This window comes from Vidua macroura, chromosome 2 (assembly GCF_024509145.1).
Source record: "Vidua macroura isolate BioBank_ID:100142 chromosome 2, ASM2450914v1, whole genome shotgun sequence".
In the NCBI taxonomy this organism is placed as follows: Eukaryota; Metazoa; Chordata; class Aves; order Passeriformes; family Viduidae; genus Vidua; species Vidua macroura.
Window position 1 is genome coordinate 25,669,889 of NC_071572.1, and position 20,306 is coordinate 25,690,194.

At 40.5% G+C, this 20,306-nt stretch overlaps 1 protein-coding gene across 1 annotated transcript in view; it reads right to left on the minus strand.

Moving 5' to 3' along the window:
• The window catches only part of TUBGCP3 (tubulin gamma complex associated protein 3), a 46,228-nt gene extending 39,284 nt beyond the window's left edge, over positions 1-6,944 (minus strand). Inside the window, exon 1 of the mRNA XM_053971270.1 lies at positions 6,688-6,944. Within this exon, the coding sequence (XP_053827245.1) occupies positions 6,688-6,763 (76 nt within the window). The 5' untranslated portion in view covers positions 6,764-6,944. The remainder of the gene's footprint in view (positions 1-6,687) is intronic.
• Between the last annotated feature and the right edge of the window lie 13,362 nt (positions 6,945-20,306).

Here is a 20,306-nt window from a genome sequence, read left to right on the forward strand (position 1 = left end):
TGAACTAGGGGTGAAGAGCTCAGTATGAGGAAGCATTTCTGTGTAATTCTTCAGTTTAATGCATGTCATAACAGAACTCAAGATTTCAAAAAGTATTTTGCATGGTCAATTAAATTAAAGTCAAATACTGGCACGAAGCTATCCCAAACAGCACGTGTTCCATTAATTCCTCAACTATGTACTTGGCAGAAGATAGGGCAAACTTTTCCTGTAATGGGGAAGTTTTTTAAGGAAGATCTATTCCCTCCTGTAACAACCTTCTATTTCAACACCAACCACAGTAAAACTAAATCACTGTTAAAGCACTGAAACTTAGTATAGCCTTTGCCATACTGCCCTAACAAGGCATCTGAGAAAGATCTCTAGTTGAAAGACTACAATTCCATCCAACAAATCCTGCTTTTTAAACCTAGTGAAAACATGGAAAAAGTTATCTGCTCTTTATACATAGCTTATTTGCACCAGCAATTCAACAGCTCTGTAGCAAGACTGGTTTTCTATTTTATTTAATTCAGATTTTCATTATTTACTCATATTAAGTCCAGCTTCTCTTTTACAAAAAAAAATCCCTGCTGTGGCTGTTTCTTCAGCAGATTATTTCTCATGAATTCATGAAATAACTTCAGTACCTAAAGTGATTAAACATAACTAAATACAGATATGTGTCAGTACAATAAAATTTCACACAGCTTTTAACTACCATCTAATTGCTTCCCTCCTCAAAGAATCATCATTATGACAGCAGACATACTTAAAATATATAGCCATCTATCTATTTGAACATCCTTCATCAGAAAATGATTCCAGCATGACTCTGTTACATAACAGCAAGCTCAATATATCTGATGCAGCTGTCTGAAGCCAAAGGGGGAAAACAACAGTGATCATGGCTTGATTTCCAGAGGTCTGATCAGAGCAGAGAATGCAGACAGAGACAGCCACTTCTCCTCAGACTGTAACCCTTAAGTTATACACACACAGTTAATGACCCTGATAAGCAGCCACACAGATGAACAGAGAACTGGCACTTGTGGATCACAAGAAAAAAAAATGAAAATTTAAAAACTGTCTCCTTTGAACAAAGCAACCCATCAATCCTTCAAACATCTATACTCCACACAGCCATTCAAACTTTCCTACACACAATACAGTATTAGAATTTAACTACTTCAAAAGCCAGATAACAGCACTTTAAAGCTGAAGAAAATACAAGCACATGAAAAAAATACACAGAAGCAATGCATAGAAAGACTCTGGTTGTAAAGAAAGCAAGGAAAAATAGGACTAAAGATAAAATTTAAAGGAAAAGTTAATGAGACAAAGATAATTAGCCAATTATTACTTGCAAGAAGGCAGTATTTCAGAGGATGTGCTGAAATTCAGCAAGACTTTTGCTATAAAGAAGCTTCTGTCATTACCTATAATTTTAGGGAAGTGAACTGAAATTCACTTTATACTCTTACATATTTCTTTAAATAAGATTGGTTATTGGTCAATTAGGTTTCCAAAAGTGGGCAGCAGGAAGTCCTGAAAAACCTAAGTAGTAATTGAAACTGTTTTTCCAAATAATTTTGGAAAATTGTTTCCTGAAAATAAGACATTTAGTTATTTAAATGTGTCTATAAACAATTTCTAAACTATAGGACCATGCTAAAGAAAGTTTAGATAAACCAGTTTCTTTCTTTCTTGAAAGACTTCAAAACCAGGAGGTTTGTGAAAGACAGCTAAGAACAAGAAGTTCTTTGTCAGGACAACTAAAATCACTGTCTGAAGGGAGGCATGCAACCCTGTATAACTGCTGGAGCATACAACCACAGGGGAGGAAAAGAAATTTATAGAAGTTACTGCACAGGCAAGCAAGCTCCCTGCAAGGTCAGGTGTAAGTATAAAAGTGAGTGGATAGCCTGGAAAAACACAGAAGATAATATAAAACCAGTGCAGTAATTCTTAGACACTATGAGAAATGTGGAAGAGAGAGGTCAGCAGCAGGGCAGAGACCCCAAACTAATCACAGTGGCTGACTGCAGACACACAGCACCACACCAAGCTTTACACCCCTCTGTGAGGATGGGCTAGAGCACAGCAACAGAAAGCTTTCAAACACTAGTTTTAGTGAAAGAAAAGTTTAGGTAGATAATTAAAAAAACCCCAAACAATCAACTAAACAGTTCTTCCACATAACTCAGTAGACCTTGTAATGAACTTCTTAGAGGCAGAGCTGTTTGCAAAAAAGCAAATCCCAGTAACTAGGCCTATGCAGCTGACTGGTTCTGGAAACAAAGCAAGCCCTCTAATTAGGGGATGATCCTAAAAGGGGAAAGAAAGAGAAGATGGCTCCACCACTGAGAGCCTGAAGTTACAGTCCATCAAACCACAAATTCACTTCAACATAAATCTTTAACTAGCAGAGAAGGTGGAAGCCTTCTAAGGCCATCACAGGCAAAAGCAAAAAATTCCTTGATGAGGGTTTATGGAAGACCTCAGGCCGGGGATTGCACAATGTAGACTTAGAAGGAGAGTAATCCCACCTTAGCCTTAAGTGAACAATTATCACACAGACATCATATAAACAGAACCCTTCATCTCATCCCCCAGCTGTAGCTTCCTCGTAAACATATCAACACACTAGTGCTGAAAAGGAATAAAGGGAGAATAAAAATTCTCAAGTAGAAACTCAGGGAATGCACGTGCAGGAGCAATCATTAAATCATCGAACATCAATTCCTTTATTATTTACCAATTAAATGTCACTCAATTTCATCAGTACCTTGTAATTCACAGTCACAGCAGGTTAACTACACAAATGGTTTAAGATGGATGTTTTCAGCTTCTTGTTTTGAATTGTTAATAGAGATTTCTCTACTAAATTTAAAGATCTCTTAAGTGTCTAAGGTTTTTGCCCCTGAACTCTGTAGGAGTACCTGAACATCATAAATTACTTTCCAAAGACTATACTGATAACACTTGTAAAGTTTGCTTCAAAAAAGAGGATGTGTATATACAAAGCAGCCTGACTTGACCATACACAAGGAGCAAAGAAGCTGCACACAGACCACTAACCACACACTAATACCTTACTTCAAACTCATCCTGTGCTGAAAGGAACAAGAATAACAAGCCTGAAAAACAGCGAGATGCTAAACAGCTTGTCCAGTGGGTTCCTTACCGCCTTCAGATACACGCATCTTCCTCAACACAGAGGATGCTAGTGCTAATAAAATTACTTCATTGTCTTTTATGTATTCCTTGGACATAGATATCAGGGGGTGGGGGAAAAAACACCACACACACCTTTCATGACTGAGACTTTCACAGAATTTTTGATTTATCAGTATGCATTTGAAGTCCATAGCTGAGCTAACATAAGCACTACAGTTGACTGCTTCAAGGGAAATCCTTTCTCAGAAGGGTGAGGTTTTAGTGCTAGCATCCCTCCTAACATAGGAATAAAGAGCAGGGTAAGAACAGGCTTCCCATCTGTCACATGCATTAAAACATGGGTGATAAATGTGGCAGACAACCTACTTTTTTTTCAGCTGTCACTTCAAAGAAGTCCTCAGATAATCCTGAAGTACACAGACAAGCAGGCTACAGGTTGCACACATAAACTTACTGTGATTTTGGCCAAAATTTCCACTTTCATTAGTCAAACATAGAAAGGATTATAGTTACATTATCAGAATCCCAACACACATAAACAAGTTCAACATTAAAAAAAATAAAAATACCCGGTTCTCTTGCATGTTTTTGTACATAATGCATGTAAATAAAATTATTATTCCAGTCAGGAGATACGGAGAGGTATCAACACTATAATTTCAAAAAAAGCTAAATCCTAAGTTGCTAGAAGTGAGCCATCTCACCTCAATACTCATACTTCAGTTGATACTCAGAGGTTTCCATTTCTGTTCTCATGCTCTAACTTTTTAAAGTATCACAGACCTAGATAACACTAAGAAACAAGCTTAGATTGAGTTTAGATTATACTCCAAAACTAAGAAAAAAGAGTAATGAAGAAAACAGGACTAGACATTATAGAAATAATGGCCTTGAAAAGACATCCACTAAAGCAATATAATCTATTTTCCAATTTTTTTTAATTTGTTTTTGGAAATAGAACTAGTAACTAGCACAATAATTTGAGATTTTTGGTAGCAAATGTTTGAAATACTCTTAAACAAAAACATATATGAATTGTATCAGAAAAAAGTTTCCAAAGAATGTTAAAGGCAAGAAAGAGCTTTTAAAAAAGAGCTAGAAGAGCACGTTAGAATTGTAGTCTGATGTGAAGTATCCTTTAAAATACAGTTAAAACACTTGCTAAAAGAAACTTGTAGTTACGGAAGAACACAAGAGGCATTAAACCGTTAAGAAACTACTGCTGATTTGGTGGAGATAGGAGAAGAACAGAAACTTGCCACATGCTGATAAAATCTTACAACAGGAATTCCTGATACAGAAATATTATAGATTCTGGGAAAAAAAAAATGCTGTCATGCAGAAGACTTAAAAATGCAATGGAGAAGGAAAAGATTTTGAAAAACAAAACACAGCAATCAACAGCTGTTGATCATAGAATTAATCAGGTTAAAAAAAGACCCTAAATATCTTAGAGTTACACGGAGTGTTTTCTGTGAAGGAGTCCCTACTCAACAGTTCAGTGAAGACAAAGTTTCCAATTTCCTACCAACTTTACCAAGGTGTTCAGATGAATCACAGAATCACAAGATGGTTTGGGCTGGATGGGACCTTCAAAGACCATCTAGTCCACTTCCCCTGACGTGGGCAGGGACATCTTTCATTTGATCAGGTTGCTCAAAGCCCCATTCAATCTGGCCTTGAACATTTCCAGGGATGGGATTCACAACTCTGGGCAACCTGTTTCAGTGCCTCACAACCCTGACTGTAAAAACTTTCTTCTCTGTGTCCAATCTAAACACACCTTATAAATGTTTAAAGCCATTACCCCTTGTTCTATCACTTTAGGCCTTGGTAAAACATGTCTCTCTTATAAGCCCTCTCTAAGCACCGTAAGGCCACAATGAGATCTCTGAGCAAAGCCTTCTCCAGGCTCAACAACCCCAACTCTCTCAGATCTGCTTTGTAGAAGAGGTGCTCCATTCCTCTCACCATTTCCACAGCCCTCCTCTAATACATTGACATCCTTTCAGAACTGGGGGCCCCAGAGCTGAATACAGTACTGTAGATGGGGTCTCACAAAAGCAGAGCAGTGAGGGGAGAATCACTGTTCTCTACCTGCTGTCCATGCTTCTTTTTAAGGAGCTCAGAGTATGCTGACCTTCCAGGATGCACATTACTGCCTCATGTCCAATTTTTCATCCACTCCCCACATCCTTCCCTGCAGGACTGCCCTCAATCCACTCATTCCCCATTCTCAACAGATATTGGGGATTGCCTCAACCCAGGGGCAGAACCTTGAGGTTCACACAGGTGTGTTCCTCAAGCCTGTCAAGGTCTCTCTGCATGGCACTCCCTTCCCTCAGCACATCACCTGCACTGCTCAGCTTGGTGTCATGTGCAAACCTTCCAAAGGCACTCGCAAGCCCACTGTCTATGTTATTAATGAAGATACTGATCATCATCAATCCCAATACAGACCTCTGAGGGACACCACTTACTACTGATCTTCATTCTGACATTGACACAGTGACTACAACTCTTTGGATGTGGCCATGCTACCAGTTTCATTTCCTCATTCACCAAACAGTTCATCCATTAAACCCACAGCTCTCCAACTGAGAGACAAAGATGGGGTGTGAGACCATGACATGCTGTCTGCAACAGATGGGAACAAAGTCTGAGAAACAGACAACATATATATCTGCCCCTTGTTACACACTTTCTAGATTCCTAAAATAGCAATAATTCACATGTAGGCCGTGTTCAAGTAATGTTTTACAACAGGTAATACTCAAAAGTCTTAGTTACTGTCCTGGAAATATCTAAAGGGACTTGTCAGAAGAAAGGGGCATAGAAAGAGAAAAGAATAAGGGACTTGACAGACACTACTAATAAGGGAGAAAGTCATCTCTCATACGAGAAAAAAGATACAATAAAAGCTTCTGCATGAGTTTCTCTAGTGTGCCATGCTGACAAACAGAGCAACTTAAAAAGGAGACTCAGCAGATGCACGCCTTCCTTTCCACCCCTCCGACTGCTTACTAAAAACAGTCTTCGCCTTGACTGCAAGGGAGAAACTTATGCAAACAGACAAGAGATTTATTCCCCTGCTGGAGACTCACAGCAGCATCAAGACACCGAGGACCTGTAGCGGACCTGGCGCACGTCAATGGCTCCACTCGAGCAGGCACCGGCGGGAGGCGGAGGTTCCTCAACCCGTACACGGAGCCCCCTTTCGCCCAAACACCCCGGCACCGGTGCCCCGCTCCCCGAGGAGGAGAGCGCCTTCACGAGCCGGCCAAACGCTCCGGAGGAGCCGGAGGAGGAGGGCACGGAGCCGTCTCCAGCCGCCTCCCGCTGCAGGTCTCCGGCTCGCAGGGCCGCTGCCGTGCCCGGCCCCTCAGCATTGCCCGGGGCTGTCACCCCCGGGCCGGGAGGCCGCCGACGCTCCCTGCCGAGGGGCCAGGCACCTCTCCAGCCCTGCCGGGGCAGCCCCCGCGGGCTCCGAGCGCTGCCGCCGGAGGAATGGCGGGGGGACGCCGTTACCTTCGCTCTTGCCCAGGATGCGGCAGCAGAGGCTCTGCAGCAGAACGTTGGGGGATTTTTGGTCCGGAGTCGCCATCGCCGCGCGGGAGGCAGGAGCAGGCGCGGGGGCCGGGAGCGGGCGGCAGAGCCGGAGCACGGCGGGGCGGCGGAGGGAAGGAGGGGGCCAGGACGCGCCGCCCGGTCGGCAGCGCAGGGACCCGGCGGCACCTCCCGCTCCCGCCTAGGGCGCCATTTTCACGGGACCCGCCGAAAGCCGCAGCCGCGGCCGCACACCCACAATGCCCCGCGCGGCGGTTCCGGGGCAGGCGCCGCCCCGCGAGCCCCGGGCTGCGGCGGGAGCTGCCCCGGGCTCTGCCCCGGCCGCGCCCCGAAACGCCTCACAGCCAGCCCCGCGTCCCTGCAGCCGCGTTCCACCGCAGCGCGCGTTCACTGCAACACACGTCTTCTAACGAGTGCAGGGCCGGAGGCCTTCTCCGGCCATCGCGGGCAGGAGCAAAAAATTCCTTGATGGTGGGCTAACAGAGGGCTTCAGACGTGGGGTTGCAGAATGCAGGCACGGATGCAGAGTAGCCTCTTGCCAAAAGAGGTTTTTTAACCCGCAGGCCAATACACACAGAGTCGAGGTATTTGATTTATTTACAGTTCTGCACTGAAAGGGGTGCTGGGTGGCAGATTCACAAAGCCCAACTATCAAAACCTTTTTTACTATCATCCCAACTATCAAAACTTTTTACTATTTATACATTTTAGTAAACAAAGGAATTAGTGTTTATTTGCCACAAGATACGTAGTTCTCTTCTTAATTAGTATTCTATCTTCTATTAATGGTTCCATTGCTTCTCATCCTTATTAGTCCTCATTTTCAGTGTTTTGAGAATCGGTGGTTGTGAGTCAGGGGTCACAACCTCATCCTGCCAGAATTACCTTTTACCCAGTCGGAGCTGATTTCAGCCCAGTTGCTGAGTTGGCTTTATTATTTACTTCTTGGTCTTGGAAGTTCTGCTAGATGTCCTTGTGACATCTAAATTCTGCATTCTTTGTGTCCACCATCAGTGGTATATCCTTCTTCCCAAGTTTTGTTAACCTCCCCCAGGTCTGAGGTCATTGAAACATATCGAGCCCTAAACCTTAACAAGCAATTCTTCTAATTTGTCTTTCTAACACCTGGACATCACTTACAGCTTCTTAGTTGGTCTCTGTTTCACAGATTAAATATCCTTTTCTTGTTGTTGTTTAGGCTTGAAAGTATATAAAAATCAAACATCAGAGAACACACTTTCTTCAGAAATATTTACATATTCCACATTTTGTAACATTCCCACAATAGCTGTAAGTTCTATGTACAGACATCCTCACAAACATAACATACAAGTGCTGAAAAGGAACACAGCTAGGGAGAAGAAAAATTTTGAAGTACAAACTGAGGAAATGTACAGGCAGGAACAACCATTAGATTGTTGAAACTCAATTCTTTTTTGTTATTTACCCATTAAATTTTGCCCAATTACATCACTACCTTATATTTTACATTCAAAGCCGGCTAACTACACAAATGGATTAAGATGAAATGTTCACCTTGTTAGGAATTTTTACTAGAGATTTCCCGACTAGTTATTACCCTTGTGCTGCTGGAGTCCTGTGTAACTTGTGATTGGAAATGCTGCAGCAGCAGAGCCGGGTGGGCTTGGTGCACTGCTGGCTGTGAACAAATCATTTCTGCTGTGCAACACGTGGCTTTCTGACAGCCCCTGTTGGCTTCATTGTCTCCACAGTCACTATTTTGTGTGTATGCTTTCTACAGGCATGTAAACAGGGCCTTTCATTATGTGAACATTACAAATGTAAACATCAGCTCATTGCTAGCATTACTGCTTGAAGCAAATCACAGTGGCAAGCCAAGAACTGAAACACATTGAGGATGTATGGCAATTCGTTGCTTGGAATATTCTAGTAGAAACCTTCATAGTCTAATCACTCACACTATTACTCTTCAGCTCTTAGTGATACATTCTTTAGATTTTTTTGAGAAGTAAAATAAGGACCCAAAATGAATAAAGTTACCAGAACTTTACCCCATGTAAATATGGATTGTAAGCTTAATTTTCAATAATTCTGAAGTAAAGACTTCAAAGATGATGTGAGCTTTTTTTTTTTTTTTTTTGGTACTGAACAGCAGAAGAATCTCTGTTCTATTTTTCTGCCCAAAACACACGCAGTTGTGCTACAAAGTGCTGGTGACTCACCACTGCTGCTAGTCACTTCAGATTTAGATTCCACCGTGCAAGGTGTTAATCTAGCAAGCAGCAAATATGGTTCTCACATGAGGCAAAAAATAACTTCAGCAATTATATCTGGAAGTGGTATTCCTTTATAAAACCTTAACATTCCAAGGGAATCCAGTCACTCACAAATATCCTGTTACTGCTTTTAAGTGGATATTACTTTCTGGTCACACTAGTTCATTTTAACTAAGGCAATTGTGTCACTGGTCTGAAATCAGAACACATTGCAGAGCAGCACGATGAGAACATGCCATTGAAATGGGTGTGCTCATTGCCTCCTGCAAGCAGCAGTACAAACACAAACCCAGGCTTTTCAACTTCAGCACAACCACATGCTATGTTATGTCACACTATGAAGTAGTGTGATAGCTAACCATTCTGTAACATTACTGAGAATATATTCTCTCATTTCTACTGTCTTTTTCCTAAGGCAATGAGGCTTAATGCAGTTATTCTGGATGTCAGTGCCTCCTCATAACTGCTGGATCTCATCACCAATTTTAAACAAATTCAGCAGAGGGATAGAGTTCTTAAGGATATTAGTAAAATTTAATGGAATTCAGCAGCTGAGAGTACTAAGGCCTAAGTCAGTCCCCCTTTGAAAAGAAGGGTAAGGGGAACTTACTTCTCCCTGCTGTGTTTGTCCTTAGCAAAGCAGCTGATTGGTGTGTACACACCCTGGACTCTTAGACATACATCCTAACTCCGAGCCACCTACAGTACCAGCTCTGCTTGCCCAGCCTGATGGATGGATGATTTAAGAACTGAAGTGGAAGGGACAGGGGACTCTGGATATAATGTGGAAAATGGTCAGAAAGAGACAAGAGGGATAGAAAATAGAGGGAAACTAAGCTTCATTAGTGTCACTCCTCACAGACCTCCTTGCTTTTTTTGTAATAGAAAGAATGAATCCTAAAATCCTGTTTAGAAATGCTAATTCTGATAAAGCAGGTTGCTAGCACATGCAATTCATTGTGGTTTTACCAACTCTGGTACAGCTATGATTGCTTAAATCAGCTTAAAAAATCTCATTATCGATGAGAAAGAAGAAATATAAACTGTTTTCTTACTGTATAGCTATAAACTTAGTTCACCTTGCTGCTTGGTCTCTCAGCATCGGACAATAAAAAAGTTACTGCTGCTCATATTTTTCACAGTATAGAGCGTTCATCAGTTAGCAGAGTTAAATGTGTGTTTTAAAAATTATCACAGTATCTTACAAGAAAATCAGCTCATCATTAGAAGGTTAAAGGGACTTGTGTTTCAGATCTGCTTCTGAAAGATCATATTTCTGATAGCAAATAGCTTTATAAGGAAAGAACATGCCATGAGATCCAGCAGGAGGTGGAAGCTGAAGTTTGCCAAAGTAACGCTAGAAACAAATGACAGTTTTAATTTAATAAGGATATTCACTCACTAGAGATAGATGTTTAAAAGCATGGCTTTATTAATATCTGAAACATTTTAAATCACCCTTCTGCTGCAGGCCTAGTCAGATATGAACTGACATGGGAGTTACTGAGTTACATTTTCATTCTGCACAAGATCATTCGGCAGGGTATCATTGTCCATTTCAATCTTAAATCGTCTAAATCGAATCAGTAATACTAAGCAAAGAAAAAATCTTATCCTTAAAAAAAAAAACTAAGGGTTAGTTGTGCTGGTTTTGTGAACTTTTCTTTGGTTATACCTACAGGGCACAATACTTTAGACAGCTCTCGCTGTTCATGGGGCACACCAAAAGCAGTAGGGAATCATGCTTAACACCTCCAGCATTTCACTGTGCTGGACAGATTTTTTTATGTGTCATGTAGCCAATGTTAAGAATTACAATGGCTGGAAATAGGGATGGATACTGCCTGTGCCTTAGTTAGCATATGGCAGCCCTGGAAATACAGCAGCTGGGCCTCTTCTGGCTCCAGCACCATGTGGTTTCTGCCCCTAAGCATGTATTTTCCACATAGGTAATCTCATAAGGGCCTAGAGCCCTGCTATGCTGAGTCTGCAGCATTGAAAGGGTATTAAACTGATCTAATTTTTGAAAGGCCATATGTTTTAGGATGATGTTCTGTGACTCAGTTTCAGATAGATGTCCTTGTGCACAAGTGGGGCTCAGATGAATAGAGTGTTTAATCCAGTTTAACCCTCCTGCTCATGTTAGTTCTGCGTTGCAGCCTATTTGTTGTGACTTTCATTATATTACTACCACTTCTCCATTTTCAAACCCTTGACTTCAGCTGTTCCCCTGTTGACTAAGGAGCCTGAAGTACAATGCCATATACTTACAGAAAGTCTACTGAATTGGTGTTAGTCTATCAAAAAAGAAACTTTTGTTTCCCTATACTTAAAGAGAGGCCAGAAACTATGATTTAAGCCATGTAAGAGCAAAACAAAGGACTTTTTTTTTAAAGTTTGGAATTTTTAATACTTACAATAAAATAGCAGTTTTAGATCACAGAATCATAGAATGGGTCAGGGTGGAAGTGACCACAGCAGGTCATCTGGTCCAATCTCCCTGCTCACGCAGGATCATCCGAGAGCACTTGGCACAGGACTGTATGCAGATAGTTCTTCAATATCTCCAGTGAGGGAGACTTCACACCCTCTCTAAGCCACCTGTTCCGGAGCATGGTCACGCACACAGTAAGGAAGCTCTTCTTCATGTTCAGCTGGAGTTTCCTGTGCCTCAGCTTTTGCCCATCGCCTCTTGTCCCACTGCTCGGCACCCCCGAGCAGAGCCTGGCTCCATCCTCTGACACCCTCCTTCAGATACTGACAGACAGGCATTGACACAGTCCCCTCTCAGTTGTCTCTTCTCAAGGCTGAACAGCCCCAACTCCCCCAGCCTTTCCTCATAAGAGAGATACACTCCAGTCTCTCACCATCTCTGTAGCCCTCTGCTGGACCTGCTCCAGGAGCTCCGTGTCTCTCTAGTTCTGAGGAGCCCAGAACTGGACACAGCACTCCAGATGTGCCTCACTAGGGCTGAGTAGAGGGGCAGGATCTAGATAAATAACATTAACTATCTAGATTAATAATACTAGCTATCCTATAAACTGGAAGTAATACTGATGTTTTGCATCTCGGGACAGTTGTCTTTCTTCTGTTGGTGCCTTGGCTATCTGAGAAGTTTCATTTTTTTTCCAGTACTCTTTAGTCATAAACAGAATTCCTTTCCAGCAGGAAGATACACAGACAGATGCACACTGAAGCCCACTCCATATTAAATGCTATTGATCCCATAGGGTTGGACACCATTGTACATCTTTCTAAAGAACAGTGTAGCTGCAGACAGCAAACAGATTCCAGCAAGCTCAGTAAAACTACCTGACATTTTCTTAGTCCTGTGCTGTCATATCACAGTCATGTTACATATATGGAGTTTCAGTAAAAAAATCACATCAAATCATCTTCTGCCAGCAAGTGACTCCATAAAAATATTTTGCAAGAACACCTCTATTTTGTCAAAACTCCCTAAAATACTGTCAAAATAGTTTTGAAAGTTAAAGCAACTTTATGACAATTATTTAATTTTAAAAATTGGAGCAATAATTTTGGAAGGGAGCCTGGAATGAAGCCCTGTAATAAAACTGAGTTAATATTTCTAGCTATCTGTGTTTCATTTTGAACAGATCATCAGCTTTTCAAGAGGAGTTTTGACCATATCTGGCTTCAGTATTTTACAGCAAAGATTTTTGATTTTTATCAGCCCTAGAAAAAGGTGTGTGTGGGGAAACTATCAAAATAAGGCATGGAATAAAAAATGGCGTGTAGCAAACCAGTAAAAAAAGATGTGCTAATGTATTTCTAAGGAAATTATTTCTATAAATGTGATAATATTACTAGGCAAACACACCTCATTAAATATAGCATAAGTCAATAATAAAACTCTACAAAGCATTGTGATACTATTCAAGCAGGAATGAGAAAATAATTGGCATTCTCTGATTTTTTTTTTTTTTTTTTGGTGGCTATTTTATCTTATTTCACTTTAAAGCAATGAAGTCAGCTTTGGGGGTTTTACGGTAATATTTTATTTTAAGAACCTTACTTTATTTACTCATTTTCCCCAAGCACATATTTCTCATTCCAGTAGCAACTCTTCATGTCACTGTGAGCTGAAAGCCTCAAGGTCAAGGTTTGGGTTTTTCCTTACATCACAAGGAAGAAGAGAACGTAACCAGTTGGCAAAGGAGGAACCAACTGGGGGAACCAACCACATGCTTTTGTTTTAAATGTCAAAAATATTAATTAACTGATAAGCAGATGTCATCTTGTGATTGTACATGAGCTAGCTGTATTTAGGCAGTTTTCTGACAGTGTACTCTTTAAGGGGTCAGTCTGAAGTTTTCACTCTATAATGCTTTTTAGAGTGTTTATTGATTTTTCTGCTGTCCTCTCAGTGTTTGGAGAGTTTATCCTGATGCTCATTTTTTCCTTTCCAATGAGCTAGTCAAGAAAATGATGTAGTAGCTGTATCCCTAGCTGTATTAAATATATAGGGTAAACAGTTTTAAAAATAGAAGGAAACATTTTAATTTTCTTTCCTGCAGTACAGCAATTAGTCACTTCATAACAATGTGTACCATACTTCCAGACAGAAATGACTGTCAAGGTAACAATATCCCCTGCAGAATACATCTTGAACTTCATCTTCCTACAAATATTGGAAGAAAAATTGCTACTCACTTTAGAGAACTCTTTGTATTTATGAAGCTGATTATCCATCTCCTAAAGTCCACTTCATACCAGCCTAAGCTTTTTCCATTACAGTTCTTGAAGATTACTGACTTCATTCACACTGTTGGGAGGAGTCTGTATATGACTATATATCTTTTTAAGGAAAAACAAACAAACTTCAATCCATGGAAAGAATAGCCTTCTTAAGAAAATAAGAACAATTCCTAGTGTTCCTGCCTGCCACATTCTAGCCTGATGGTTATCATCCCATGTGTCTATATTAGCGGATATGGCCTTTTTCTCTGTTTCCCGCATTAAACAATTGAATCATTTTTCTATTCCTGGTTAAAAAACTACCGTATTTAATTAGGTTAAGAGGTGCCATAAATAGGCCTAACCAAGTGACTTTTAAGGCTTGAATTGATAAAGGCATGTAGGAATACATGCCCCTATTGCTGTTAGAGCATTGGTGGGTTTTAGGCTTGTAAATGTCTGTGAACCCAAGCCTACATTACATGCTCCCAGATGCTTGGATTAGAGGAAGCTGTAGCATTTCCAAGTGCAGTTTATTACTACCAGTGTTTAACTGCTAGCAGCTGAGGGACAAAAGGAGCAGCACTGGAGCTGCAAAGATTTGCAAGTTCTTAGGTGTGTGCTTTAGCAGGGGAGCCACATTTGGTTCCTACGTGCAGGAGCATTTCATTGTCCTGAGGTAGGGTAATTTTTCTGTAGGTAACTTCTTATGTGTTATACTGTTCAAAGATTTTTTAGATATAAAATCTAGTGGGTTAGGAACTAATCTCAACGATTCCTCCCCACTGAAAATCTGTAGCAGTTAAAAGCATATTCTAGGAGAATCAGGCTCCCAGAGACAGAAATAAATACACACAAGCGATACAATCAGGTAGTAACTGGAGCCTTTGAGAATGAGGTTTGTTGACTCTATTTCTTGGGTTTCCTCTGTGTGATTAGATCAGCTCTAAACTGAGAGCCTGTGTAGCCAGATCCTGTGTTTCCATTTATAATGTCAGATAACACCTTCCATCTCAGGATGTCTCTCCCTGAACATATATTTTTAGTATTATCTGAGGCAGAAAAGGGTTGTAATCCCCATATTATACATAATTAAATATGGAAATGTAGACAGGCAGAGGTGAAGCATTTTGCCCAAGGTTATAAGGAAAAAATCTGCCCAGTTCAGGAATATAATGCAGATATTCTCTTTTTCTTATACTTTAACTATGGAACTATTGGTCCTTCCTACTTAGAATGCTCTCAGTGTTTTTAAATGCTGCAATTATCCTTTGACTGCTTTCTATTTAAAGACAGGGATATACACTCAGCACTTCTCTCAAAGGCACAACAGCAGCATATATTTGTTAACAGATTGTTCAGTTTTCTCCAGCCTCCTGAAGAAAGAAGTCATTATTATCTTTGTAGGGCCAATATGGAGTTAAAAGTCAGAAAACCCTCTTATCCTCAATATAAGAAAAAACAGTGAACACTATATTCCAGATAATTCAGAAAGAATACTTTTTCTCATGAAAATTGGAATTCACTGGATTATGATTACAGTTATCACTATTGCTTTATGAGGGAGAGAGTATAATAACAGTGGCATAATCTTTGTGTAAAATTCTTCTAATAACCTTGTTTAGTAATATCTTTTTTCCAAAATGAGCTGCTGGCAATCTGAAGAAATGAAATTTTCCTTCCGTTGTTTCTGATTTCTTAGAGAACTGCATGGTGAGCATTATTGTCCTGCTTTATGGGGACACTATGAGACAACTAAATATGTGATCAAATAAGCAAACAAAGCAGAGTCCAGTCCAGGAAACTGTGCAGGTTCATTTCATTTCCCAGTCACTTCCTCTGCTGGATAGAAACACAACATAAACCAGACAGAGCTGTTTATCAAACCATTAAGATGGAAAACATCACACTGAGTCATTCTAACACAGTCTGCTTCACTGAATAGAGAAAGAATTTCAGCAACAAACCTTATACAAGCTAATACTTGAAAATCACTGTGTTAGATGGAAATCATAGGTTTTCCTTAATTTTCTAATATAATGTGAGGCTTCTAAATTCAGTTATGGGTGCCTTAGTATTATTGCCTAGTTACATTTGCCTAATTATATTTGCTTAAGGGAAAAGTAGTCATGTTTATTGTAAGAGGGTGTTACAATTTTTACTGTTTTCTTTGGGGGTGCAGCACTGCTCACAGGTGGGCCCCACATGTTGCCTACTTCTACATGGAAAGAGGGGCATAAGGAGGAGGCTAGTGGATGCCCAAGGCTTGTTAAAGTATAAGGCTGGGAAACTTGGAGGCTTATGCTTGTCAGAAGTGACTCTGGGTGTTGTATGTCAATGTAGTTCTAATTCCAGATGACAGACTCCACATATCTTTAGGTAAAATTAATGTAATAAGGGAACTATATATGTTAATAAGTACCGGCTCAGCTAATACATTGTGTGCGTCTGGTAATCATAAATTTTCTGTCATTTTTAGCCCCTATTCCATTTTAAGGATAAATTACTTATTGTTTGGAAATGGGCAAATTTGTCTAGAGAAAGTTAACATGTTTAAAACTACAAACTCTCAGCTGAAAACGATGGAAAGAACAAATAATCAGCAAACTCTGGATTTCTGATAAAACCAAGCTGGTCTTCTACAATGTAATTTAATTTTAAAAATGAGGTCATTTGGCTGCATGATAAGAACAAGTTATAGACTGTTGGGAGAGATCTCCCCCGGTGAGTTCTCCAGGTTATATTTCTATCTGTGTTAGCTTCAGAAGACGCTGCTGAACAACTGCAACCTGAGAACACAAGAGTACCACAGCAGAAATGGGACAAGTAAAACACAAATGCTGAGACATGACATTTAGTAAAACAAGCACCAGAGTCTGAATCTAATATTCTGCTACTATGAAGAGCAGAACAACACTAAAACAAGTCAGAGCTCAAGTTTGATCTCACAGAATCCTTTTCTCTGCTTGACATGGCATCTTATCAGTAATCTGTGCTATAAAATCTGCTTCTGCTGCTAGTCAGCACGGAACAGTAAAGTTGGTAGTGTTGCTATTAGTTTTGTAATAAGGAGAATGGTATACGAGCATGAAAGTAGTTTTATTTGGAATATCCAGCTGAAGTTATGAGTCCGGAGGCCGTTCTTTTGGGTCTTCAGAAGACTTACACGCAAAAGATGAGAGTGCTTTGTGAAAAAGAGGGTTTGCAATCCATCGCCATGCCCGGAGCCGGCGGCAGGTGTCACTGCAGAAGGCACAGAAAACGCAGTCGCTGTTCCGAAGCCGCGCTCGCTCGGCGCCCTGTGAGTGCCCTGCCGGGCTCCGCTGCGCAGCCTGGCCACGGGCTCGGTGCCTCTGCCCTGCGGCCGCTGTCATCAGCTGCCTTATCAGCTGATAACTGCACATCGGCAGAAACGAAGAGAAGAGCACGTACCCCCTCGTTAATAAAGGGCCCGTATGGTGTCCTTGTTTGAATGTAGACTGCAGCTCTCGCTTGGGAGAAGAGGGCTGTTCAGTTCTGCCTTGCTGTCCCAGGAGGTATTAATTGTTCAACACATATTCCTGCTTTCTGCCTGCTGTCTGAGACTGATGGTGTTTGTGCACACTCTAGAGACAATCCAGACTTGCCCAGAAACCAAACTAACTTCCCTATACACACCCCAGGGCATGGGCTCTTCCCAAAGCTTTTCCATTTCTGCTCGGGCAAAAGCCACAGCAGCAGTTCAGTTCTGCAGGTTCACACTTAATCATTTCAGCTGTTAAAAACAAACAAACAAACAAACAAACAAACAAACGTGTGGTGCAGCAGACAGATGCCTTTCTTTCCTTTCTACAATTCTTCATCTAAGGGAGGAATACATGTCATCTCCTCATGGCTGAGTCCCATTCTTTTCTCACAGTCAGCGAAGCTAGCCAGACAGAGCAGACTGAGGTCCAGGGAAAGTTCAGTGAAACTGTTCTGAAGGTTGGAAAGGAGTGAATTGGAAGAGGGAAAGATCTTCCACCTGTACAGTTTTCTCAGGGTTCTGCATTACCCAGACCCACCAGCCAAATCACTGCTTTTAAGGCAAAAGACAGATTTTGTGGTGATCACTAAGCAGTACAACACCACCTGGGGATAAGGGATATATGAACATAATAAAGCAGGTCATTATACAAAGTGTGCTACTCTCAGTGTCTCTGTAAATGAACACAGAGATCACATGAGGTACAGTCTCTAAGATTCAAACCAGCTAGGATCTAGTTTTTGTACTGTTAGTGCCCTCCACACTATCATTTCCCAGAGAAACAAGAGGTGATGGTACCCCTCTTCACATTTTCTCATCCAAAACTTCCCCAGTCTTCTGAGCAAAATCTCTGACTTACAAAATATCAGACTGAATGCTTCATAAATTCCTATGAGAATAGTAAGCTTTCTTGCACCAGAGGAGCGGGGTTTGAGCTGTTCTGTGTCTGTGACTCTCACTCTTGGGGCACTAGCTTCTCACATTTCTGAGGGTTTGCCTTGACAGACTGCTGTTGGACCACACATGTGCTCTGCATGCCCTTGTGTTCTTCTCCCTGAAGGCATTAAATATGGAGCAGCCCCATCTGCCGTTCCATTCTTTTGCCATGCATACTCCAGAATAACAGGACTCTGTAGCAGTGGGGGAGGAGAACAGGCTGTGAAAAGAGAACAACACAAAAATAAATTTTGTAGAATTGAAATTTGTTCATAATCCAACTAAATATCAGGGGTGTTTCAGCAGGTATATGAGATTTTAGATAGGGATATCAATGCTGGTCAGGAGAGACAATAACAATCAGAATTTAAGTAGCAAGAGAATGTTCAGCTTCAGACAGTGAAAACAGGATTGCAGAAGTCTGACCTAACTATAGAAAACACAGAACTTTAAACCTGCATCTCTTTTCTTAGATTCTTGATAAAATGACTTGCTGCTTAGACTGGGTTGATCCCTTGAGTCCATCAGCATATCATGTCCTAGACCTTCGGGAAGCCGCAGAGGAGCTACAGATAATCGATTTTAGGCTTTTTCTCCTAGATGAACAAATTCCACAAGTGCATGAGAACATATGATACTGTCAAGCATGCCAGAGGAACTAAGTCAAATCAAAAAGGCACAATGTCACCCTTGGGAGAACAAGAGGAGGTGTGTAGGACACCTGCTTTCACTGCTGTGGTGCACGAGAGCCTGAGGTTGAGGCGATGACCTTAGGGACACCCTGCAAGATTCAACTGCTTACCCAGCTCTTCCCTGCAGGTGTGAGGAAGGGTCGTATGAGTTATTGCACCTGTTTTATTGAAGTTGGTGATTTTTTGGTGTGTGTAGTTCACTCTTTGCTTTCAGATTACAAATTTCATCTTGTCATTTATAGCGATTTTTTCCCCTAAGGATAAGAACCAGATGTATGTTTTATAACTTTTGGACTATTATTCAAAATTTTCTTTCTGTCTCATGTCTTTTTGTACATACTTCTTAGAAACATTAATAAACTTTTAGAAAAATCATGATAATGTATTGGCATGTAATTTGTAAAATCATAATTAAATTAATATATTTATATTTTTACTAATAATAGAAGTGATTTTAAATAAAAAATAGATAATTCCGTTGTCTGCTATGACTTACATTAATCCATAAGTATTCAAAAATGGGCATAAATTGCAGAAAAATCACAAAGCTTAAAAAAAATAAAGACACTAATACAAGTAGTCTAACATAAAAATGCATTATTTGCTATACACTATATTTTTCCTGTTTTTAAAACATATAATGCAGTCAAGAAGTAAAGTGCATAGTTTAGATGATTAGTTACATACACCAGAGAATGAATATCAAGACAGAGAGTAAAAGAATATTCGTATACTGAATGCTGTTTGGTAGAGAAAACAAAACACAAATACTAAACGATGTCTTTGATATTACAGCAAGCTGGTCAGGAGTTTCCAGAGCTCATTACAAGAATGCACTAAACAACAGTTAGCTTCATTTACTCAAGAAAACAGAAAACTGACATTAATTTTGGATAGATATTTTTCACTTATCCACTCAGCCAGATCATGCATTTTTGAAGGCACAAGCAGATTCAACTTGAACATTTCAAACAGAATTAAATGTAGGTGTCACTTAAAGAGTCCTTAAAACATCTTATGTCAGTGTAACTGAGATCAATTTTAGGTAGAGCTGTCAGCTAAATAAAGGAAACAAAATTATTGACAGAGTTTACTTTGTAGTTCAAGTTCATTTTCTGTTTTGTTGTCATCTGTGCATGATTGCTGCTTCTCTTTTCCAGAATAGTACTGTTCTGTTCCAACATCTTTTGTGCTCTAAGATGCCAGCATAGAGCTTCAGTATTTGTTCCAGTAAACAGATTCCTCCAGCTCAATAACACTTCTCTTGGTTTGTTTGATGAGGCTGAGGTCAGGAAACAAAAGGATTTTGTTCTCCGGATACTGGATATTGCATTGCTAGAGTTGCTTTCAGCAGTCTATCGTGTTCTCCTATTTCAAACTTAGATGAAATAAAAACACTCCCACTGTTGTTCACAGTCATGTTCTCCTCACTTGTATTCTACAGCACTATTCCACAAAAATATGTTCTTCCTTAATATCACTTTCCAGAAG